The following is a 26,626-nucleotide window of genomic DNA, read 5'->3' as shown; positions in this document are numbered from 1 at the left end:
CCTTCACTCCTGCACACCTGTCACCGCTGCTCCCCCTCACTCCTGCACACCTGTCACCGCTGCTCCCCCTCACTCCTGCACACCTCTCACTGCTGCTCCCCCTCACTCCTGCACACCTCTCCCTGCTGCTCCCCCTCACTCCTGCACACCTCTCACTGCTGCTCCCCCTCACTCCTGCTCACCTCTCACTGCTGCTCCCCCTCACTCCTGCACCACTCCTCTCACCTGCTCACTCTGCTCCTCCTCACTCCTGCACACCTCTCACTGCTGCTCCCCCTCACTCCTGCACCACCTCTCACTGCTGCTCCCCCTCACTCCTGCACACCTCTCACTGCTGCTCCCCCTCACTCCTGCACACCTCTCACTGCTGCTCCCCCTCACTCCTGCACACCTCTCACGCTGCTCCCCTCACTCCTGCACACCTCTCACTGCTGCTCCCCCTCACTCCTGCACACTCTCACTGCTGCTCCCCTCACTCCTGCACACCTCTCAGCTGCTCCCTCTCACTCCTGCACACCTCTCACTGCTGCTCCCCCTCACTCCTGCGCACCTCTCACTGCTACTCCTCCTCACTCCTGCACACCTCTCACTGCTGCTCCCCTCCTCACTCCTGCACACCTGTCACTGCTGCTCCCCCTCACTCCTGCACACCTGTCACTGCTGCTCCCCCTCACTCCTGCTCACCTCTCACTGCTGCTCTCCCTCACTCCTGCACACCTCTCACTGCTGCTCCCCCTCACTCCTGCTCACATCTCACTGCTGCTCCCCCTCACTCCTGCTCACCTCTCACTGCTGCTCCCCCTCACTCCTGTACACCTCTCACTGCTGCTCCCCTCACTCCTGCACACCTCTCACTGCTGCTCCCCCTCACTCCTGCACACCTCTCACTGCTGCTCCCCCTCACTCCTGCACACCTCTCACTTCTGCTCCCCCTCACTCCTGCACACCTCTCACTGCTGCTCCCTCTCACTCCTGCGCACCTCTCATTGCTGCTCCCCCTCACTCCTGCACACCTCTTACTGCTGCTCCCTCTCACTCCTGCACACCTCTCACTGCTGCTCCCCGTCACTCCTGCACACCTCTCACTGCTGCTCCCTCTCACTCCTGCACACCTCTCACAGCTGCTCCCTCTCACTCCTGCACACCTCTCACTGCTGCTCCCTCTCACTCCTGCTCCCTCTCACTCCTGCACACCTCTCACTGCTACTCCTCCTCACTCCTGCACACCTCTCACTGCTGCTCCCCCTCACTCCTGCACACCTCTCTCCGCTGCTCCCCCTCACTCCTGCACACCTCTCACTGCTGCTCCCCCTAACTCCTGTACACCTCTCACTCCTGCTCCCCCTCACTCCTGCACACCTCTCACTGCTGCTCCCCCTCACTCCTGCACACCTCTCACTGCTGCTCCCTCACTCCTGCGCACCTGTCACCGCTGCTCCCCCTCACTCCTGCACACCTCTCACTGCTGCTCCCCCTCACTCCTGCACACCTCTCACTGCTGCTCCCCCTCACTCCTGCACACCTCTCACTGCTGCTCCCCCTCACTCCTGCACACCTCTCACTGCTGCTCTCCCTCACTCCTGCACACCTCTCTCCGCTGCTCCCTCTCACTCCTGCACACCTCTCACTGCTGCTCCCCCTCACTCCTGCACACCTCTCACTGCTGCTCCCCCTCACTCCTGCACACCTCTCTCCGCTGCTCCCCCTCACTCCTGCACACCTCTCACTGCTGCTCCTCCTCACTCCTGCTCACATCTCACTGCTGCTCCCCCTCACTCCTGCTTACCTCTCACTGCTGCTCCCCCTCACTCCTGCGCACCTGTCACTGCTGTCCCCCTCACTCCTGCACACCTCTCACTGCTGCTCCCCCTCACTCCTGCACACCTCTCACTGCTGCTCCCCGTCACTCCTGCACACCTCTCACTGCTGCTCCCTCTCACTCCTGCACACCTCTCACTGCTGCTCCCTCTCACTCCTGCACACCTCTCACTGCTGCTCCCCCTCACTCCTGCGCACCTCTCACTGCTACTCCTCCTCACTCCTGCACACCTCTCACTGCTGCTCCCCCTCACTCCTGCACACCTGTCACTGCTGCTCCCTCTCACTCCTGCGCACCTCTCACTGCTGCTCCCCTTCACTCCTGCACACCTCTCACTGCTGCTCCCCCTCACTCCTGCACACCTCTCACTCCTGCTCCCCCTCACTCCTGCACACCTCTCACTGCTGCTCCCTCTCACTCCTGCACACCTCTCACTGCTGCTCCCTCACTCCTGCACACCTCTCACTGCTGCACACCTCTCACTGCCGCTCCCCCTCACTCCTGCACACCTCTCACTGCTGCTCCCCCTCACTCCTGCACACCTTTCACTGCTGCTCCCCCTCACTCCTGCTCACATCTCACTGCTGCTCCCTCTCACTCCTGCACACCTCTCACTGCTGCTCCCCCTCACTCCTGCGCACCTCTCACTGCTGCTCCCCCTCACTCCTGCGCACCTCTCACTGCTGCTCCCCCTCACTCCTGCACACCTCTCACTGCTGCTCCCCCTCACTCCTGCACACCTCTCACTGCTGCTCCCCCTCACTCCTGCACACCTATCACTGCTGCTCCCCCTCACTCCTGCACACCTATCACTGCTGCTCCCCCTCACTCCTGCACACCTCTCACTGCTGCTCCCCCTCACTCCTGCACACCTCTCACTGCTGCTCCCCCTCACTCCTGCACACCTCTCACTGCTGCTCCTGCGCACCTCTCACTGCTGCTCCCCCTCACTCCTGCACACCTCTCACTGCTGCTCCCCCCTCACTCCTGCACACCAATCACTGCAGCTCCCCCTCACTCCTGCACACCTATCACTGCTGCTCCCTCTCACTCCTGCACACCTCTCACTGCTGCTCCCCCTCACTCCTGCACACCAATCACTGCAGCTCCCCCTCACTCCTGCACACCTATCACTGCTGCTCCCCCTCACTCCTGCACACCTCTCACTGCTGCTCCCCCTCACTCCTGTACACCTCTCACTGCTGCTCCCTCTCACTCCTGCACACCTCTCACTGCTGCTCCCTCTCACTCCTGCACACCTCTCACTGCAGCTCCCCCTCACTCCTGCACACCTATCACTGCTGCTCCCCCTCACTGCTGCTCCCTCTCACTCCTGCACACCTATCACTGCTGCTCCCCCTCACTCCTGCACACCTCTCACTGCTGCTCCCCCTCACTCCTGCACACCTATCACTGCTGCTCCCCCTCACTCCTGTACACCTCTCACTGCTGCTCCCTCTCACTCCTGCACACCTCTCACTGCTGCTCCCCCTCACTCCTGCACACCTCTCACTGCTGCTCCCCCCTCACTCCTGTACACCTCTCACTGCTGCTCCCCCTCACTCCTGCACACCTCTCACTGCTGCTCCCCCTCACTCCTGCACACCTCTCACTGCTGCTCCCCCTCACTCCTGTACACCTCTCACTGCTGCTCCCTCTCACTCCTGCACACCTCTCACTGCTGCTCCCCCTCACTCCTGCACACCTCTCACTGCTGCTCCCCCTCACTCCTGTACACCTCTCACTGCTGCTCCCTCTCACTCCTGCACACCTCTCACTGCTGCTCCCCCTCACTCCTGCACACCTCTCACTGCTGCTCCCTCTCACTCCTGTACACCTCTCACTGCTGCTCCCTCTCACTCCTGCACACCTCTCACTGCTGCTCCCCCTCACTCCTGCACACCTCTCACTGCTGCTCCCCCTCACTCCTGCACACCTCTCACTGCTGCTCCCTCTCACTCCTGCACACCTCTCACTGCTGCTCCCTCTCACTCCTGCACACCTCTCACTGCTGCTCCCCCTCACTCCTGCACACCTCTCACTGCTGCTCCCCCTCACTCCTGCACACCTCTCACTGCTGCTCCCTCTCACTCCTGCACACCTCTCACTGCTGCTCCCCCTCACTCCTGCTCACCTCTCACTGCTGCTCCCCCTCACTCCTGTACACCTCTCACTGCTGCTCCCTCTCACTCCTGCACACCTCTCACTGCTGCTCCCCCTCACTCCTGCACACCTCTCACTGCTGCTCCCCCTCACTCCTGCACACCTCTCACTGCTGCTCCCCTCACTCCTGCTCACCTCTCACTACTGCACACCTCTCACTCCTGCACACCTCTCACTGCTGCTCCCCTCACTCCTGCGCACCTGTCACCGCTGCTCCCCCTCACTCCTGCACACCTCTCATTGCTGCTCCCCCTCACTCCTGCACACCTCTCACTGCTGCTCCCCCTCACTCCTGCACACCTCTCACTCCTGCTCCCCCTCACTCCTGCACTCCTCTCACTCCTGCACACCTCTCACTGCTGCTCCCCCTAACTCCAGCACACCTCTCACTGCTGCTCCCCCTCACTCCTGCTCACCTCTCACTCCTGCTCCCCCTCACTCCTGCACACCTCTCACTGCTGCTCCCCCTCACTCCTGCACACCTCTCACTGCTGCTCCCCCTCACTCCTGCACACCTCTCACTGCTGCTCCCCCTCACTCCTGCACACCTCTCACTGCTGCTCCCTCTCACTCCTGCACACCTCTCACTGCTGCTCCCCCTCACTCCTGCACACCTCTCACTGCTGCTTCCCCTCACTCCTGCACACCTCTCACTGCTGCTCCCCCTCACTCCTGCACACCTCTCACTGCTGCTCCCCCTCACTCCTGCACACCTCTCTCCGCTGCTCCCCCTCACTCCTGCACACCTCTCACTGCTGCTCCCCCTCACTCCTGCTCACCTCTCACTACTGCACACCTCTCACTCCTGCACACCTCTCACTGCTGCTCCCCTCACTCCTGCGCACCTGTCACCGCTGCACACCTCTCATTGCTGCTCCCCTCACTCCTGCACACCTCTCACTGCTGCTCCCCCTCACTCCTGCACACCTCTCACTGCTGCTCCCCCTCACCTCCTGCACACCTCTCACTGCTGCTCCCCCCTCACTCCTGCACACCTCTCACTGCTGCTCCCCCTCACTCCTGCACACCTCTCACTGCTGCTCCCCCTCACTCCTGCACACCTCTCACTGCTGCTCCCCTCACTCCTGCGCACCTGTCACCGCTGCTCCCCCTCACTCCTGCACACCTGTCACCGCTGCTCCCCCTCACTCCTGCACACCTGTCACCGCTGCTCCCCCTCACTCCTGCACACCTCTCACTGCTGCTCCCCCTCACTCCTGCACACCTCTCACTGCTGCTCCCCCTCACTCCTGCACACCTCTCACTGCTGCTCCCCCTCACTCCTGCACACCTCTCACTGCTGCTCCTCCTCACTCCTGCTCACCTCTCACTGCTGCTCCCCCCCTCACTCCTGCACACCTCTCACTGCTGCTCCCCCTCACTCCTGCACACCTCTCACTGCTGCTCCCCCTCACTCCTGCACACCTCTCACTGCTGCTCCCCCCTCACTCCCTGCACACCTCTCACTGCTGCTCCCCTCACTCCTGCACACCTCTCACTGCTGCTCCCCCTCACTCCTGCGCACCTCTCACTGCTGCTCCCCCTCACTCCTGCACACCTCTCTCCGCTGCTCCCTCTCACTCCTGCACACCTCTCACTGCTGCTCCCCCTCACTCCTGCCACACCTCTCACTGCTGCTCCCCCTCACTCCTGCACACCTCTCTCCGCTGCTCCCCCCTCACTCCTGCACACCTCTCACTCCTGCTCCCCCTCACTCCTGCACACCTCTCACTGCTGCTCCCCCTCACTCCTGCACACCTCTCACTGCTGCTCCCCCCTCACTCCTGCACACCTCTCTCGCTGCTCCCCTCTCACTCCTGCACACCTCTCACTGCTGCTCCCCCCTCACTCCTGCACACCTCTCACTGCTGCTCACCCTCACTCCTGCACACCTCTTACTGCTGCCCCCCCTCACTCCTGCACACCTCTCACTCCTGCTCCCCCTCACTCCTGCACACCTCTCACTGCTGCTCCCCCTCACTCCTGCACACCTCTCACTGCTGCTCCCCCTCACTCCTGCACACCTCTCACTGCTGCTCCCCTCACTCCTGCGCACCTGTCACCGCTGCTCCCCCTCACTCCTGCACACCTGTCACCGCTGCTCCCCCTCACTCCTGCACACCTGTCACCGCTGCTCCCCCTCACTCCTGCACACCTCTCACTGCTGCTCCCCCTCACTCCTGCACACCTCTCACTGCTGCTCCCCCTCACTCCTGCACACCTCTCACTGCTGCTCCCCCTCACTCCTGCACACCTCTCACTGCTGCTCCTCCTCACTCCTGCTCACCTCTCACTGCTGCTCCCCCCTCACTCCTGCACACCTCTCACTGCTGCTCCCCCTCACTCCTGCACACCTCTCACTGCTGCTCCCCCTCACTCCTGCACACCTCTCACTGCTGCTCCCCCTCACTCCTGCACACCTCTCACTGCTGCTCCCCCTCACTCCTGCACACCTCTCACTGCTGCTCCCTCTCACTCCTGCACACCTCTCACTGCTGCTCCCCCTCACTCCTGCACACCTATCACTGCTGCTCCCCCTCACTCCTGCACACCTCTCACTGCTGCTCCCCCTCACTCCTGCGCACCTCTCACTGCTGCTCCCCCCTCACTCCTGCACACCTATCACTGCTGCTCCCCTCACTCCTGCACACCTCTCACTGCTGCTCCCTCTCACTCCTGCACACCTCTCACTGCTGCTCCCTCACTCCTGCACACCTCTCACTGCTGCACACCTCTCACTGCCGCTCCCCCTCACTCCTGCACACCTCTCACTGCTGCTCACCACCTCACTCCTGCACACCTCTCACTGCTGCTCCCCCCTCACTCCTGCACACCTCTCACTGCTGCTCCCCCTCACTCCTGCACACCTCTCACTGCTGCTCCCTCTCACTCCTGCACACCTCTCACTGCTGCTCCCCCTCACTCCTGCACACCTATCACTGCTGCTCCCCCTCACTCCTGCACACCTCTCACTGCTGCTCCCCCTCACTCCTGCGCACCTCTCACTTGCTGCTCCCCCTCACTCCTGCACACCTCTCACTGCTGCTTCCTCTCACTCCTGCACACCTCTCACTGCTGCTCCCCCTCACTCCTGTACACCTCTCACTGCTGCTCCCTCTCACTCCTGCACACCTCTCACTGCTGCTCCCTCTCACTCCTGCACACCTCTCACTGCTGCTCCCCCCTCACTCCTGCACACCTCTCACTGCTGCTCCCTCTCACTCCTGCACACCTATCACTGCTGCTCCCTCTCACTCCTGCACACCTATCACTGCTGCTCCCCCTCACTCCTGTACACCTCTCACTGCTGCTCCCTCTCACTCCTGCACACCTATCACTGCTGCTCCCCCTCACTCCTGCACACCTCTCACTGCTGCTCCCCCCCTCACTCCTGCACACCTCTCACTGCTGCTCCCCCTAACTCCAGCACACCTCTCACTGCTGCTCCCCCTCACTCCTCCTCACCTCTCACTCCTGCTCCCCCTCACTCCTGCACACCTCTCACTGCTGCTCCCCCTCACTCCTGCACACCTCTCACTGCTGCTCCCCCTCACTCCTGCACACCTCTCACTGCTGCTCCCTCTCACTCCTGCACACCTCTCACTCCTGCACACCTCTCACTCCTGCTCCCCCTCACTGCTGCTCATCCTCACTCCTGCACACCTCTCACTCCTGCACACCTCTCACTGCTGCTCCCCCTCACTCCTGCACACCTCTCACTGCTGCTCCCCCTCACTCCTGCACACCTCTCACTCCTGCACACCTCTCCCTCCTGCTCCCCCTCACTGCTGCTCCCCCTCACTGCTGCACACCTCTCACTCCTGCACACCTCTCACTGCTGCTCCCCCTCACTCCTGCACACCTCTCACTCCTGCACACCTCTCACTCCTGCACACCTCTCACTGCTGCTCCCCCTCACTCCTGCACACCTCTCACTGCTGCTCCCCCTCACTCCTGCACACCTCTCACTGCTGCTCCCCCTCACTCCTGCACACCTCTCACTGCTGCTCCCCCTCACTCCTGCACACCTCTCACTGCTGCTCCCCCTCACTCCTGCTCACCTCTCACTACTGCACACCTCTCACTCCTGCACACCTCTCACTGCTGCTCCCCTCACTTCTGCGCACCTGTCACCGCTGCTCCCCCTCACTCCTGCACACCTCTCACTGCTGCTCCCCCTCACTCCTGCACACCTCTCACTGCTGCTCCCCCTCACTCCTGCACACCTCTCACTGCTGCTCCCCCTCACTCCTGCACACCTCTCACTGCTGCTCCCCCTCACTCCTGCACACCTCTCACTGCTGCTCCCCCTCACTCCTGCACACCTCTCACTGCTGCTCCCCCTCACTCCTGCACACCTCTCACTGCTGCTCCCCTCACTCCTGCGCACCTGTCACCGCTGCTCCCCCTCACTCCTGCACACCTGTCCACTGCTGCTCCCCCTCACTCCTGCACACCTCTCACTGCTGCTCCCCTCACTCCTGCGCACCTGTCACCGCTGCTCCCTCACTCCTGCACACCTGTCACCGCTGCTCCCCCTCACTCCTGCACACCTGTCACCGCTGCTCCCCCTCACTCCTGCACACCTCTCACTGCTGCTCCCCCTCACTCCTGCACACCTCTCCCTGCTGCTCCCCCTCACTCCTGCACACCTCTCACTGCTGCTCCCCCTCACTCCTGCTCACCTCTCACTGCTGCTCCCCCTCACTCCTGCACACCTCTCACTGCTGCTCCTCCTCACTCCTGCACACCTCTCACTGCTGCTCCCCCTCACTCCTGCTCCCCCTCACTGCTGCTCCCCCTCACTCCTGCACACCTCTCACTCCTGCACACCTCTCACTGCTGCTCCCCCTCACTCCTGCACACCTCTCACTGCTGCTCCCCCTCACTCCTGCACACCTCTCACCGCTGCTCCCCCTCACTCCTGCACACCTCTCACTGCTGCTCCCCCTCACTCCTGCACACCTCTCACTGCTGCTCCCCCTCACTCCTGCACACCTCTCACTGCTGCTCCCCCTCACTCCTGCACACCTCTCTCCGCTGCTCCCTCTCACTCCTGCACACCTCTCACTGCTGCTCCCCCTCACTCCTGCACACCTCACTGCTGCTCCCTCTCACTCCTGCACACCTCTCACTGCTGCTCCCTCTCACTCCTGCACACCTCTCACTGCTGCTCCCCCTCACTCCTGCGCACCTCTCACTGCTACTCCTCCTCACTCCTGCACACCTCTCACTGCTGCTCCCCCTCACTCCTGCACACCTGTCACTGCTGCTCCCCCTCACTCCTGCACACCTGTCACTGCTGCTCCCCCTCACTCCTGCTCACCTCTCACTGCTGCTCTCCCTCACTCCTGCACACCTCTCACTGCTGCTCCCCCTCACTCCTGCTCACATCTCACTGCTGCTCCCCCTCACTCCTGCTCACCTCTCACTGCTGCTCCCCCTCACTCCTGTACACCTCTCACTGCTGCTCCCCCTCACTCCTGCACACCTCTCACTGCTGCTCCCCCTCACTCCTGCACACCTCTCACTGCTGCTCCCCCTCACTCCTGCACACCTCTCACTTCTGCTCCCCCTCACTCCTGCACACCTCTCACTGCTGCTCCCTCTCACTCCTGCGCACCTCTCATTGCTGCTCCCCCTCACTCCTGCACACCTCTTACTGCTGCTCCCTCTCACTCCTGCACACCTCTCACTGCTGCTCCCCGTCACTCCTGCACACCTCTCACTGCTGCTCCCTCTCACTCCTGCACACCTCTCACAGCTGCTCCCTCTCACTCCTGCACACCTCTCACTGCTGCTCCCTCTCACTCCTGCTCCCTCTCACTCCTGCACACCTCTCACTGCTACTCCTCCTCACTCCTGCACACCTCTCACTGCTGCTCCCCCTCACTCCTGCACACCTCTCTCCGCTGCTCCCCCTCACTCCTGCACACCTCTCACTGCTGCTCCCCCTAACTCCTGTACACCTCTCACTCCTGCTCCCCCTCACTCCTGCACACCTCTCACTGCTGCTCCCCCTCACTCCTGCACACCTCTCACTGCTGCTCCCTCACTCCTGCGCACCTGTCACCGCTGCTCCCCCTCACTCCTGCACACCTCTCACTGCTGCTCCCCCACTCCTGCACACCTCTCACTGCTGCTCCCCCTCACTCCTGCACACCTCTCACTGCTGCTCCCCCTCACTCCTGCACACCTCTCACTGCTGCTCTCCCTCACTCCTGCACACCTCTCTCCGCTGCTCCCTCTCACTCCTGCACACCTCTCACTGCTGCTCCCCCTCACTCCTGCACACCTCTCACTGCTGCTCCCCCTCACTCCTGCACACCTCTCTCCGCTGCTCCCCCTCACTCCTGCACACCTCTCACTGCTGCTCCTCCTCACTCCTGCTCACATCTCACTGCTGCTCCCCCTCACTCCTGCTTACCTCTCACTGCTGCTCCCCCTCACTCCTGCGCACCTGTCACTGCTGTCCCCCTCACTCCTGCACACCTCTCACTGCTGCTCCCCCTCACTCCTGCACACCTCTCACTGCTGCTCCCCGTCACTCCTGCACACCTCTCACTGCTGCTCCCTCTCACTCCTGCACACCTCTCACTGCTGCTCCCTCTCACTCCTGCACACCTCTCACTGCTGCTCCCCCTCACTCCTGCGCACCTCTCACTGCTACTCCTCCTCACTCCTGCACACCTCTCACTGCTGCTCCCCCTCACTCCTGCACACCTGTCACTGCTGCTCCCTCTCACTCCTGCGCACCTCTCACTGCTGCTCCCCTTCACTCCTGCACACCTCTCACTGCTGCTCCCCCTCACTCCTGCACACCTCTCACTCCTGCTCCCCCTCACTCCTGCACACCTCTCACTGCTGCTCCCTCTCACTCCTGCACACCTCTCACTGCTGCTCCCTCACTCCTGCACACCTCTCACTGCTGCACACCTCTCACTGCCGCTCCCCCTCACTCCTGCACACCTCTCACTGCTGCTCCCCCTCACTCCTGCACACCTTTCACTGCTGCTCCCCCTCACTCCTGCTCACATCTCACTGCTGCTCCCTCTCACTCCTGCACACCTCTCACTGCTGCTCCCCCTCACTCCTGCGCACCTCTCACTGCTGCTCCCCCTCACTCCTGCGCACCTCTCACTGCTGCTCCCCCTCACTCCTGCACACCTCTCACTGCTGCTCCCCCTCACTCCTGCACACCTCTCACTGCTGCTCCCCCTCACTCCTGCACACCTATCACTGCTGCTCCCCCTCACTCCTGCACACCTATCACTGCTGCTCCCCCTCACTCCTGCACACCTCTCACTGCTGCTCCCCCTCACTCCTGCACACCTCTCACTGCTGCTCCCCCTCACTCCTGCACACCTCTCACTGCTGCTCCTGCGCACCTCTCACTGCTGCTCCCCCTCACTCCTGCACACCTCTCACTGCTGCTCCCCCTCACTCCTGCACACCAATCACTGCAGCTCCCCCTCACTCCTGCACACCTATCACTGCTGCTCCCTCTCACTCCTGCACACCTCTCACTGCTGCTCCCCCTCACTCCTGCACACCAATCACTGCAGCTCCCCCTCACTCCTGCACACCTATCACTGCTGCTCCCCCTCACTCCTGCACACCTCTCACTGCTGCTCCCCCTCACTCCTGTACACCTCTCACTGCTGCTCCCTCTCACTCCTGCACACCTCTCACTGCTGCTCCCTCTCACTCCTGCACACCTCTCACTGCAGCTCCCCCTCACTCCTGCACACCTATCACTGCTGCTCCCCCTCACTGCTGCTCCCTCTCACTCCTGCACACCTATCACTGCTGCTCCCCCTCACTCCTGCACACCTCTCACTGCTGCTCCCCCTCACTCCTGCACACCTATCACTGCTGCTCCCCCTCACTCCTGTACACCTCTCACTGCTGCTCCCTCTCACTCCTGCACACCTCTCACTGCTGCTCCCCCTCACTCCTGCACACCTCTCACTGCTGCTCCCCCTCACTCCTGTACACCTCTCACTGCTGCTCCCCCTCACTCCTGCACACCTCTCACTGCTGCTCCCCCTCACTCCTGCACACCTCTCACTGCTGCTCCCCCTCACTCCTGTACACCTCTCACTGCTGCTCCCTCTCACTCCTGCACACCTCTCACTGCTGCTCCCCCTCACTCCTGCACACCTCTCACTGCTGCTCCCCCTCACTCCTGTACACCTCTCACTGCTGCTCCCTCTCACTCCTGCACACCTCTCACTGCTGCTCCCCCTCACTCCTGCACACCTCTCACTGCTGCTCCCTCTCACTCCTGTACACCTCTCACTGCTGCTCCCTCTCACTCCTGCACACCTCTCACTGCTGCTCCCCCTCACTCCTGCACACCTCTCACTGCTGCTCCCCCTCACTCCTGCACACCTCTCACTGCTGCTCCCTCTCACTCCTGCACACCTCTCACTGCTGCTCCCTCTCACTCCTGCACACCTCTCACTGCTGCTCCCCCTCACTCCTGCACACCTCTCACTGCTGCTCCCCCTCACTCCTGCACACCTCTCACTGCTGCTCCCTCTCACTCCTGCACACCTCTCACTGCTGCTCCCCCTCACTCCTGCTCACCTCTCACTGCTGCTCCCCCTCACTCCTGTACACCTCTCACTGCTGCTCCCTCTCACTCCTGCACACCTCTCACTGCTGCTCCCCCTCACTCCTGCACACCTCTCACTGCTGCTCCCCCTCACTCCTGCACACCTCTCACTGCTGCTCCCCCTCACTCCTGCTCACCTCTCACTACTGCACACCTCTCACTCCTGCACACCTCTCACTGCTGCTCCCCTCACTCCTGCGCACCTGTCACCGCTGCTCCCCCTCACTCCTGCACACCTCTCATTGCTGCTCCCCCTCACTCCTGCACACCTCTCACTGCTGCTCCCCCTCACTCCTGCACACCTCTCACTCCTGCTCCCCCTCACTCCTGCACTCCTCTCACTCCTGCACACCTCTCACTGCTGCTCCCCCTAACTCCAGCACACCTCTCACTGCTGCTCCCCCTCACTCCTGCTCACCTCTCACTCCTGCTCCCCCTCACTCCTGCACACCTCTCACTGCTGCTCCCCCTCACTCCTGCACACCTCTCACTGCTGCTCCCCCTCACTCCTGCACACCTCTCACTGCTGCTCCCCCTCACTCCTGCACACCTCTCACTGCTGCTCCCTCTCACTCCTGCACACCTCTCACTGCTGCTCCCCCTCACTCCTGCACACCTCTCACTGCTGCTTCCCCTCACTCCTGCACACCTCTCACTGCTGCTCCCCCTCACTCCTGCACACCTCTCACTGCTGCTCCCCCTCACTCCTGCACACCTCTCTCCGCTGCTCCCCCTCACTCCTGCACACCTCTCACTGCTGCTCCCCCTCACTCCTGCTCACCTCTCACTACTGCACACCTCTCACTCCTGCACACCTCTCACTGCTGCTCCCCTCACTCCTGCGCACCTGTCACCGCTGCTCCCCCTCACTCCTGCACACCTCTCATTGCTGCTCCCCCTCACTCCTGCACACCTCTCACTGCTGCTCCCCCTCACTCCTGCACACCTCTCACTGCTGCTCCCCCTCACTCCTGCACACCTCTCACTGCTGCTCCCCCTCACTCCTGCACACCTCTCACTGCTGCTCCCCCTCACTCCTGCACACCTCTCACTGCTGCTCCCCCTCACTCCTGCACACCTCTCACTGCTGCTCCCCTCACTCCTGCGCACCTGTCACCGCTGCTCCCCCTCACTCCTGCACACCTGTCACCGCTGCTCCCCCTCACTCCTGCACACCTGTCACCGCTGCTCCCCCTCACTCCTGCACACCTCTCACTGCTGCTCCCCCTCACTCCTGCACACCTCTCACTGCTGCTCCCCCTCACTCCTGCACACCTCTCACTGCTGCTCCCCCTCACTCCTGCACACCTCTCACTGCTGCTCCTCCTCACTCCTGCTCACCTCTCACTGCTGCTCCCCCTCACTCCTGCACACCTCTCACTGCTGCTCCCCCTCACTCCTGCACACCTCTCACTGCTGCTCCCCCTCACTCCTGCACACCTCTCACTGCTGCTCCCCCTCACTCCTGCACACCTCTCACTGCTGCTCCCCCTCACTCCTGCACACCTCTCACTGCTGCTCCCCCTCACTCCTGCGCACCTCTCACTGCTGCTCCCCCTCACTCCTGCACACCTCTCTCCGCTGCTCCCTCTCACTCCTGCACACCTCTCACTGCTGCTCCCCCTCACTCCTGCACACCTCTCACTGCTGCTCCCCCTCACTCCTGCACACCTCTCTCCGCTGCTCCCCCTCACTCCTGCACACCTCTCACTCCTGCTCCCCCTCACTCCTGCACACCTCTCACTGCTGCTCCCCCTCACTCCTGCACACCTCTCACTGCTGCTCCCCCTCACTCCTGCACACCTCTCTCCGCTGCTCCCTCTCACTCCTGCACACCTCTCACTGCTGCTCCCCCTCACTCCTGCACACCTCTCACTGCTGCTCACCCTCACTCCTGCACACCTCTTACTGCTGCCCCCCCTCACTCCTGCACACCTCTCACTCCTGCTCCCCCTCACTCCTGCACACCTCTCACTGCTGCTCCCCCTCACTCCTGCACACCTCTCACTGCTGCTCCCCCTCACTCCTGCACACCTCTCACTGCTGCTCCCCCTCACTCCTGCACACCTCTCACTGCTGCTCCCCCTCACTCCTGCACACCTCTCACTGCTGCTCCCTTCACTCCTGCGCACCTGTCACCGCTGCTCCCCCTCACTCCTGCACACCTGTCACCGCTGCTCCCTCACTCCTGCACACCTGTCACCGCTGCTCCCCCTCACTCCTGCACACCTCTCACTGCTGCTCCCCCTCACTCCTGCACACCTCTCACTGCTGCTCCCCCTCACTCCTGCACACCTCTCACTGCTGCTCCTCCTCACTCCTGCACACCTCTCACTGCTGCTCCCCCTCACTGCTGCTCCCCCTCACTCCTGCACACCTCTCACTCCTGCACACCTCTCACTGCTGCTCCCCCTCACTCCTGCACACCTATCACTGCTGCTCCCCCTCACTCCTGCACACCTCTCACTGCTGCTCCCCCTCACTCCTGCACACCTCTCACTGCTGCTCCTCCTCACTCCTGCACACCTCTCACTGCTGCTCCCCCTCACTCCTGCACACCTCTCACTGCTGCTCCCCCTCACTGCTGCTCCCCCTCACTCCTGCACACCTCTCACTCCTGCACACCTCTCACTGCTGCTCCCCCTCACTCCTGCACACCTATCACTGCTGCTCCCCCTCACTCCTGCACACCTCTCACTGCTGCTCCCCCTCACTCCTGCACACCTCTCACCGCTGCTCCCCCTCACTCCTGCACACCTCTCACTGCTGCTCCCCCTCACTCCTGCACACCTCTCACTGCTGCTCCCCCTCACTCCTGCGCACCTCTCACTGCTGCTCCCCCTCACTCCTGCACACCTCTCTCCGCTGCTCCCTCTCACTCCTGCACACCTCTCACCGCTGCTCCCCCTCACTCCTGCACACCTCTCTCCGCTGCTCCCCCTCACTCCTGCACACCTCTCACTGCTGCTCCCCCTAACTCCTGTACACCTCTCACTCCTGCTCCCCCTCACTCCTGCACACCTCTCACTGCTGCTCCCCCTCACTCCTGCACACCTCTCACTGCTGCTCCCCCTCACTCCTGCGCACCTGTCACCGCTGCTCCCCCTCACTCCTGCACACCTCTCACTGCTGCTCCCCCTCACTCCTGCACACCTCTTACTGCTGCCCCCCCTCACTCCTGCACACCTCTCACTCCTGCTCCCCCTCACTCCTGCACACCTCTTACTGCTGCTCCCCCTCACTCCTGCACACCTCTTACTAGATATTATATTAGCATGTTCCTGTAGCTGTATTTTGTTTCCCCCTTTGCGCAGCGCAGGCCTGACTGGCGGATCCTTTGCGTTCTCTCACACGATCAGTAGAATCAGAGCTCAGAGACATCAGGTTGTACTTGGAGGGTGGAAGCTGTGGCTGTGTGCAGACTGTATACAGCATCTCCAATGACTAGTCATGTGTTTACAGTATACTACGAATGAAGAAACTAAATGATTTTATTGTATCAATTTATCAATGAACGTCATTGTATTGATGAGTATTATTCATACAAAGTCGTTCATTCATAGCACACGAGCGGCGTCTTCATGACTAGCCAATCAGAGCAGTTTTCTCATGGTCCAGCAATCTCACACTTGGATTACTTCAGAGCAAACAACAAAAAGATCCCCTGGATTTAAGAATACAATAAGTACGGTAATAATTTGCTGCATATTCACTTATATAATACTTTCTCACCCGCAGGTGCAGCATGTTGGGACAGTTACTGTCTGCCAGGCCCTACTGTGAATCAGGCCCGTACACAGGTGGTCATTCCGAGTTGATCACTAGCTGCACTTCTGCGTATGCGGCGCAATGTGCACGCAGATCGTACTATTACAACGAACGATGTAGTTTCACACAAGGTCTAGCAAAGCTTTTCAGTCGCACTGCTGGTCGCAGAGTGATTGACATAAAGTGGGCGTTTCTGAGTGTCAACTGACCGTTTTCAGGGAGTGTCCAAAAAAATGCAGGCGTGCCAGGAAAAACGCAGGCGTGGCTGGGCGAACGCAGGGCGTGTTTGTGACGTCAAAACAGGAACTGAACAGTCTGAAGCGCTGAGTAAGTTTTGAGCTGCTCTAAAACTGCACAAAAAAAACTTTGCCGCCGCTCTGCGATCCTTTCGTTCGCACTTCTGCTAAGCTAAAATACACTCCCAGAGGGAGGCGGCATAGCGTTTACACGGCTGCTAAAAACTGCTAGCGAGCGATCAACTCGGAATGACCCCCACAGTCACATTGCGTTACCGTTATTCCGTAACTCGCACTAGTTATTGTTCCACAATGCAGATGTTGGATGCAGGGTGTATGAGAGGCAATCTGTGCCTCCAGGAGGCATGAGGTGAACTGTATGGCCTTAGAGAAACCTCAGATACAATGTGTGCCCTGATTATCACCACAAAATGATGGGGCCTTTCTCATTTAAAAGTACAAATATTGTTTAAAAATAGATTTCATTTTGACGTAGATTTCATTGAAGCACTGATACTATATTGTGTACTTGTCATTCTCACTTGGAAGAACGGACACAACCAGGGACAAAATTAATTCTTCATCACACAAAGCCGCACAGAAGCTGCTGGACTCAGCAATGACCCTACTATAAGCTAATGTCTTCCAAAAATCAAATAAACACTTGTATTATTCCTGCTTCGGCAGCCAGAATCTCCTACTGTTGTAGAACAACACGTACCAGCAATCCCGTAACATTTAACTCCTCGCAGTGACTGCTCTATGGACCCGATTCAGTAAGGATTGCAATTTCTGCTACGCCCAGAAAAATGCCTATTGCAAAAATTGCGAATGAATCGCAATATGCGGGCTGATCGCAAAACCATACGCAATTACCGGAACATCAGAGATTTTTTCCTACCTGCGCCAGGCGAGGTCGGCCACAATTTTTGCGACACAAGACGCTGGCAGTGGTCATCGCTGACTTCTGAGGCCCTCCATAAAAATGCCTGGGCACGCCTGTTTTTTCAGACACACCCAGTAAACGGCGGGTTTCCGCCCAGAAACGCCGGCTTCCTGACGGTCAAACAGCGGCTGCATTGCGATCACAATCTGTACACATTTTTATTTGTTATTTTTGCTAGCGTGTGCGCAATGCGAATGCTGTGCAGTCATTCGATAATCGGGCGGATTGCGATTCGTAAATTTTGTAATCCTTACTGAATGAGGTCCTACGTCCGGGTGTAGTACGGTATGCCGGCGCTCGGGCTCCCGGCGACCAGGGAGCCCGACCGCCGGCATACCGACAGCGGGGCGAGCGCAAAGGAGCCTCTTGCGGGCTCGCTGCGCTCGCCACGCTGCGGGCATAGCTACGTGCGCCACTCTATTTTATTCTCCCTCCAGGAGGGGTCGTGGACCCCCACGAGGGAGAATAGCTGTCGGTATGCCGGGTGTCGGGATTCCGGCGCCAGTATACTGTGCGCCGGGATCCCGACAATCGGCATACTGAAGACCACCCCCTATGTCCAGTGCACAATAATACCAGGAGTCCTGGAGGTTGATTTTAAGTCTTGGAATCTGTGTATTTGCTCAGTACACGGCCCATGTAGCCACCACCAGCTGTTCCTGCAATTCAGATGACAGACACAACTCACCTTGAAGGCGCCAGGCACGGTATCCTCAGTGCCGTTACTGCAGACAGCGCCGTTCTCACAGCCGCCATTTTTACAGTTCTGTACAGGAAGGAACAAAAGCAGCAGGTGAGAAACTGTAATGCAACCACAGCCTGTGCTAATAATATAAATATATATATATATATATATATATATACACACACACACACACACACACATATGCACATATACACACACAACAATCGTGGCGCAGATATGGTTTCATTTATTCATTCCTTTCCAATTTGATAAATTCAGCAAATAAATACAAATTGTTTATTAAAATATTTGGCCGTATGTACGTGTGGGTGTGTGCACGTGTGTGTACGTGTGCGTGCAGGTGAGTGTGTGTGCACAGGCCAGACGTTATATTGTTGGGGGTGAGATTACATCAGCCAGGTAAGTGTTTGCACAGTAGGGCCCATGGTCATCAGGTGGCATGGAGCGTGTAGAAATATTTTCTTGTCACCCTAAGGTCACCGTCACTATTAAACCATGCTGAGAAAGCACCGGGCAATGCGCACTACAGAGGATGGGGACCAGGGGTGGTTTAAGAGAGGGGAGGGCCCATATGCAGACCCCGTGCAGGACCCCTCCAGGATCTACTGTGCATGAGCAGGTCTCTGGGAAAATGGCGTCTGCACCTTATTTCTGGAGACTTCTCTACGGCACATGCGCAAATCACTGGGAAAATGTCTGCCACGCCACTTTCCCTGTGATTTTTCCTGCTCTACAGAGCTCAGTCGCCGGCTGACGTGGGACTCTGGAGACGGCGGAGAGGTAAGTATAACTATATTTGGGTGCCTAGTGTGTGGTGTGGGCCCCCCCCGGAACCACACATCAGTATTTCAACGCAACATGTGAATACAAACTGGGTTTATAGTATATGGTTCTACCCCAGGGACATTACAGAGATAAAATGGAGCGAGATAAAGTACCAACCAATCAGCTCCTAACTGCCATGCTACAGGCTGTTTGGAAACTGACAGCTAGGAGCTGATTGGTTTGTAATTTGGGGTCTATTTACTAAGCCTTGGATGGAGATAAAGTATCAACCAACCAGCTCCTAACTGTCACTTTTCAAACACAGCCTGTAGCATGACAGCTAGGAGCCGATTGGCTGGTACTTTATCTCCATCCAAGGCTTGGTAAATAGACCCCTTACACTTTGGGGGTCATTCAGAACTGATCGCGAGCTAGATTTTTTCGTTACGCTGCGATCAGGTTCGAACTGCGCATGCGTATGCACCGCAATGCGCAGGCGCGTCGCACAGGTACAAAGCGGATCGTTGCTGAGCGATGGATTTAATGAAGAATCCTTTCGCACGGCCGATCGCAAGGAGATAGACAGGAAGAAGGCGTTTGTGGGTGGCAGCTGACCGTTTTCTGGGAGTGGTAGGAAAACGCAGGCGTGTACAAGCGTTTGCAGGGCGGGTGTCTGACGACAATTCCGGGCCCGAACAGTCTGAAGTGATCGCAGCGGCTGAGTAAGTTCTGGGCAACTCAGAAACTGCACAAAACTTTTTTGTACCGCTCGGCTGCACATGCGTTCGCACGCTTGCAAAGCGAAAATACACTCCCCTATAGGCGGCGACTATCTGATCGCAGCGCTGCAAAAAGTAGCTAGCGAGCGATCAGGTCTGAATTAGGCCCTTTCTCCACTTTATCTCTCTCTTAGCTTTGATACATATGCCCCTACAGTATGTTTGTGACCCCTCCCTACACGTTGGAGAGAAGTTGGCTGGTCTGATGGGGAAGTTGGTTAGGTGTGTGGGCAGCGCTTTAGTTGGACAGAAAAGTTAGATAGTTGGAGGAAAGTTGGTCTGGTGTAGGACGGACCTTGTCATATAAGCTCTGATATGTCCTTGTAGCGTGACCTAGGCGGACATGACCACTAGGAATTTTTGCGGAAGAATGGAAAATCATAGATCATCATTTATCTGATATGGTCCAGTCTCCCCCCTTATATGTGGGCTGATTGATAGGGTTCTCCCTTTCCCCCCCTCCGAATGTACCTGCTGCGATCCCTCCATTCCCGCCGCGAGCCGCATCCCCCAAGGGTTGCTATGGGGATGCGATGCTTCCAGAGTTACCAATATCGCGCCCAGATAAATGTGTCAGCTGATCTTATTTGGACCAAAAACATCGACTGTACTAAAATATGGGACCAATAAATCATTCGCTGCGGTTTACAGAGTCTGGCGAGCGTCCGCTAGTATCTCCATACTAGTATCTCCACGCTCCCTGTGTTTTATGAAAAACATTTCTGTACTTCAATGTTTCTGTATGATGATCAGTTTATCTGTCAGCGCCTTGCGTCCTACGGGAGAAAGATTATTGTTTACACAGAGGGGATATTTTGTTTATGTTTTAGACCAGTGGTCAGGGAACAGGGGTAAATTACCCCAAATGGGGTAAAAATGAAATTCCTGGGGGTAAGGACCCTCATTCCGAGTTGTTCGCTCGTTATTTTTCTTCGCATCGGTGCGATTACTCGCAAACTGCGCATGCGCAACGTTCGCAGTGCGCCTGCGCCAAGTAAATTTGCTATTAAGTTAGGTATTTTACTCACGGCTTAACAAATAAATTTCTTCGTTCTGGTGATCGAGTGAGATTGTCAGGAAGTGGGTGTTCCTGGGCGGAAACTGGCCGTTTTATGGGTGTGTGCGGAAAAACGCAGGCGTTTCTGGGAAAAACGCGTGAGTGTCTGAAGAAACGGGGGAGTGTCTAGGCGAACGCTGGGCGTGTGTGTGACGTCAAACCAGGAACGAAACTGACTGAACTGATCGCAGATGCCGAGTAAGTCTCGAGCTACTCAGAAACTGCAAAGAAATTTCTATTCGCAATTCTGCTAATCTTTCATTCGCAATTCTGCTAAGCTAAGATACACTCCCAGAGGGCGGCGGCTTAGCGTGTGCAATGCTGCTAAAAGCAGCTAGCGAGTGAACAACTCGGAATGAGGGCCAATGGACGGTCGCGCTGCCGAGACACAGCCCCGTCCAGCTCGCGATGTAACGTGCTGACGTCACATCGCGCTCCCTCCTGCCCGCCCTGCGCTGTGATCCTGGCCACACTTTGCTGGGTTCCTGGCCGCAGTGTGACGTGCTGACGTCACACCGAGCTCCCTCACGCCCGCCCGTCCTGCGCTGTCCTCGCGCCCGCGGCCCGCCAACCCACACACAGAACTTGAAGTGTTCGGTGGCTGACCGCTGACGGAGTTCCGCAGGATCAGACAGTGGCCACATAACAGTGGGAAATTCCCACTGACATTACTGAGGTAAGGATGTGACCACCTGTCTCCTAAAAGTCGTGTCCCCCCCCCCTCCCCACCTCATCCATCTTTCTTACAGTCATTCTGTTGTTTTGGGGAGAAAGTGTTAATTAATCCATTCATTGCCCAAAAAAATTGACGAAAATAATAATAATAAAAAAAAGACATTATATATATATATATATATATATATATATATATATATATATATATATACATACATACACAGTATCTCAGAAATGCCATATAAACAGTGATAACCGGTATATATGCACAGTAATCTATGATTTCCTTCCTTTCAAGTCAAGGGGGTAAATTTACTAAGATGGGAGTTCTATTTAAGATGGATGTTGCCCATAGCAACCAATCAGATTCTACTTCTCATTTATCTAGCACCTTCTAGAAGATAATACCTGGAATCTGATTGGTTGCTATGGGCAACATCCCATCTTGAATAGAACTCCCATCTTAGTAAATTTACCCCAAGGGGGGTAACGTCGGCGTATCTAAATATATTTTGGGGTAAAAGGTAAAAAAGTTCCCTGACCCCTGTTTTAGACAATGGGCCCTGATTCAGACAAGCAACTGGATTGTTGAAGATGTGATGTGAGTGCAAATGATAGATAGATAGATAGATAGATAGATAGATAGATAGATAGATAGATAGATAGATAGATAGATAGATAGATAGATAGATAGATATGAGATAGATAGATAGATAGATATGAGATAGATAGATAGATAGATAGATAGATAGATAGATAGATAGATAGATAGATATGAGATAGATAGATAGATAGATAGATATGAGATAGATAGATAGATAGATATGAGATAGATAGATAGATAGATAGATAGATAGATAGATAGATAGATAGATAGATAGATAGATAGATAGATAGATAGATATGAGATAGATAGATAGATAGATAGATAGATAGATAGATAGATAGATAGATAGATAGATAGATATGAGATAGATAGATAGATAGATAGATATGAGATAGATAGATAGATAGATATGAGATAGATAGATAGATAGATAGATAGATAGATAGATAGATAGATAGATAGATAGATATGAGATAGATAGATAGATATGAGATAGATAGATAGATATGAGATAGATAGATAGATAGATAGATAGATAGATAGATAGATAGATAGATAGATAGATAGATAGATAGATAGATAGAATGAGAGTATTACACACACACACACACACACACACTATTGTGCACAGTAAATGGCCTTACACACACACATTACTATAAACTTGGATTGTCTGTAGATTCTTTGGAACCTTTGCTCGGACCCTCGTGATACATTTATCAGGTTTCCTGCGGCTGTAAATCTTCCCGGACTATCGGTGTCTTTATTCCACAGCAGCTGACACAGAGATTCCCCCGAATAACAGAGACCATATAACACACATAAAGGTATAAGTGAAGGTTCCCAGCCCGGAGCGCTGTGTCAGCTGGTGCGCTATTGTTCTCCGTTATCAGTAGGTTTATGAGAAAGGCGCCAGCGACGCGGACCGGTCTCATCCGGTGAGATCAGGGACACGCTGGGCCAGGCATACGTCTGGAAGTAAATCAGGCAGGTGTTGCGTGTGACCTGTGTGCGACTATAATGCACATATTGTGATGCGTCCGACCCTGTGTGTGCTCTGCAGTCGTAAGTGTAGTTGTGGCAATGGTTAGCAATTCCCACCATGGCCCTGTCTGTGTGGAGTTTGTATATTCTCCCTGCGATTGCGTGGGTTTCCTCCTACAATCCAAAAATATACTGGTAGGTTAATTGGCTCCTGACAAAAATGAACCCCAGCGTGAATGTGTGCGAGAGAACATGTGATAGGGAATATAGGGGGTCATTCCGAGTTGATCGCTCGCTAGCAGTTTTTAGCAGCCGTTCAAACGCTATGCCGCCGCCCACTGGGAGTGTATTTTAGCTTAGCAGAAGTGCGAACAAAAGGATCGCAGAGCGGCTACAAAAAATTTTTGTGTAGTTTCAGAGTAGCTCAAAACCTACTCAGCGCTTGCGATCACTTCAGACTATTCAGTTCCTGTTTTGACGTCACAAACGCGCCCTGCGTTCACCCAGCCACGCCTGCGTTTTTCCTGGCACGCCTGCGTTTTTTCGAACACTCCCTGAAAACGGTCAGTTGCCACCCAGAAACGCCCACTTCCTGTCAATCACTCTGCAGCCAGCAGTGCGACTGAAAAGCTTCGCTAGACCCTGTGTGAAACTACATAGTTAGTTGTAAAAGTACAACGCACGTGCGCATTGCGCCGCATACGCATGCGCATAAGTGCCATTTTTTTGCCTGATCGCTGAGCAGCGACCGAAAACAGCTAGCGATCAACTCGGAATGACCCCCATAGAGTGTAAGCTCCACTGTGGCAGGGACTGATGTGAATGGCCTAATATTTTCTCTGTACAGCGCTGCGGAATATGTGTGTGCTATATATGGTAATAAATAAATCTAGATGCGTACAACTCTGCATCACTCGTACTCGCGTGCACGCAGTTCCAGACCACGCGATGTGCGAATTATACGTTCTGCTGGGCCTCAGGTCCACCGGCAGGATGTGACCTCAGCATCTGCCTCCGATAGGACTTGTACCCCTGGAGGCAATGTTCTGAGCCTGGCCGCGTCCCGCTCTGTCATGCGTCTCTTTTCCTATATACTAGTTGCGTCTAACTATAAATGAGGCCCCATAGATATAGCGCATTGTTTCCTGCCTTCCTGACCCCACTATAACATTGTGTCCCTCATTGTATATCACCCCACAAAGCATTTGCTCACTGCTCCTGTGCTCAGCCAGCACCCCGCCACATCCTCTATCACCCGGGGGCCACAAGGCTCCGCCCAGGTCCTCAGGTCAGTTCTGGATATACCTGTTCTATAGGAGTCTGTATGCGGATGACACCCAGGGGCACTGACCCTCGCCACAACACAACGCACGCTGCTCCCATTGGCTCACACCAGATAGTAGATTGGGCTCTAAAGGTTGTACATTTGTGGTACTGACCCGAGCTAGGTGCAAGCAGAGAGTCGGGCCTAGCGGAACCTATCCTCCAATGAGACCCTCAAAGTTATGTCCAACGTTTGTTCAATTTTCTTATAAATATTAAAATGTGACCTGGATACTTGATCAGACAGCCACAAATGCAGAAAATGAGATGGGGTAATATACATGGGCATATCGTCAGCAAGTTCAGGCCCTGGAACTTTTTCTCTAATGGGCAAAACCATGTGCACTGCAGGTGGGGCAGATGTAACATGTGCAGAGAGAGTTAGATATGGGTGGGGTGTGTTAAAACTGAAATCTAAATTGCAGTGTAAAAATAAAGCAGCCAGTATTTACCCTGCACAGAAACAATATAACCCACCCAAATCTATCTCTGCACATGTTACATCCGCCCCACCTGCAGTGCACATGGTTTTGCCCATTAGAGAAAGATTTTGCTGCTGCGATCAGATCTGAATTAGACCCCATGTTGCCATGCAAGGGGAGCCAATACATTTATGTTGTTTCTGTGCAGGGTAAATACTGGCTGTTTTTGCATGTAGCCCACACATGTCACACAGCTTTATTTTTACACTGCAATTTAGATTTCAGTTTGGACACATCCCACGAAAATCTAACTCTCTCTGCACATGTTACATCTGCCCAGTTGCTTGCTTTTTTGCTTTACTTACACACATGATGGCAGACAGGAAGTCTGAAGTGCACTGTAAAATGCTTCCCCTACTACCACTGTAACAGTATATGTTCTAATAAGGTTCTGGAATATTTGGACATCTGTGCCAATAATGCCCGTTATGTATAATGTACACTTTAGAGTTAAAGACCCTTTAATAATGCAGCAAGGGGAGACGCGTGCTGCTCCTGCTCCCACCCCCAGATCTGGCTGTCTGTGTGCTAGGAGTCCTTGAGGAACTGGTTTGGATACTACAGGTGCCCAGTAAAGTCACGGTTCATTACTCTTATCTTGCAGCAATAGAACACAGTTTATGAGTGTGCCCTTGACGCTTGAGTACACTGCACTCACTTCTCTTCTCACACATTTCTGCAGATTTTACCAGTTTTCTGAATATAGGGGGATATCTGAGAAGTCGCAATACTACAACTTCGTTCTATAGCATGCGGGGAGCACCCAGCACTGGGCAATGTCTGCATGCAGGGTAAATACTGGCTGCTTCTGCATGTCCCCAGATGCACAGGGCGCCTGTCAGTGTCACCCCCTACATACAGCAGAGGGCACCTGTCAGTGTCACCCCCCTATATACAGCACAGGGGGCCTGTCAGTGTCACCCCCTATATACAGCACAGGGGGCCTGTCAGTGTCACCCTCCCATATACAGCACTGGGCACCTGTCAGTGTCACCCCCCTATATACAGCACACGGGGCCTGTCAGTGTCACCCCCTATATACCGCACTGGGCACCTGTCAGTGTCATCCCCTATATACAGCACAGGCACCTGTCAGTGTCACCCCTCTATATACAGCACAGGGCACCTGTCAGTGTCACCCCCTATATACAGCGCTGGGAATTTGGCAGTGTCACCTCCTATATACAGCACTGGGCACCTGTCAGTGCCACCCCCTATATACAGCACATGACACCTGTCAGTGTCACCCCCTATATACAGCACTGGGCACCTGTCAGTGCCACCCCCTATACACAGCACTGGGCACCTGTCAGTGTCACCCCCTATATACAGCACATGGCACCTGTCAGTGTCACCCTCTATATACAGCACAGGGCACCTGTCAGTGTCACCCCCTATATACATCACAGGGAACCTGTCAGTGTCACTCCCTATATACAGCATAGGGCAACTGTCAGTGTCACCCCCTACATACAGCACAGGGCACCTGTCAGTGTCACCCCCTACATACAGCACAGGGCACCTGTCAGTGTCACCCCCTATATACATCACAGGGAACCTGTCAGTGTCACTCCCTATATACAGCACAGGGCACCTGTCAGTGTCACCCCCCTATATACAGCACAGGGCACCTGTCAGTGTCACCCCCTATATACAGCACAGGGCATCTGCCAGTGTCACCCCCTATATACAGCAC

General features: G+C 56.5%; 1 protein-coding gene across 3 annotated transcripts in view; it reads right to left on the bottom strand.

Annotated features, from left to right (window-relative positions):
• Positions 1-26,626, bottom strand: part of BCAT1 (branched chain amino acid transaminase 1) — a 128,737-nt gene that overhangs the window by 72,302 nt on the left and 29,809 nt on the right. For all 3 annotated transcript variants that reach the window (XM_063929367.1, XM_063929366.1, XM_063929365.1), the window contains exon 2: positions 18,241-18,318. In XM_063929367.1, coding sequence (XP_063785437.1) covers positions 18,241-18,318 — 78 coding nt within the window. The remainder of the gene's footprint in view (positions 1-18,240; positions 18,319-26,626) is intronic.

This window comes from Pseudophryne corroboree, chromosome 6, assembly GCF_028390025.1.
Source record: "Pseudophryne corroboree isolate aPseCor3 chromosome 6, aPseCor3.hap2, whole genome shotgun sequence".
Classification (NCBI taxonomy): domain Eukaryota; kingdom Metazoa; phylum Chordata; class Amphibia; order Anura; family Myobatrachidae; genus Pseudophryne; species Pseudophryne corroboree.
This window is presented reverse-complemented; position numbering and strand designations above follow the sequence as displayed.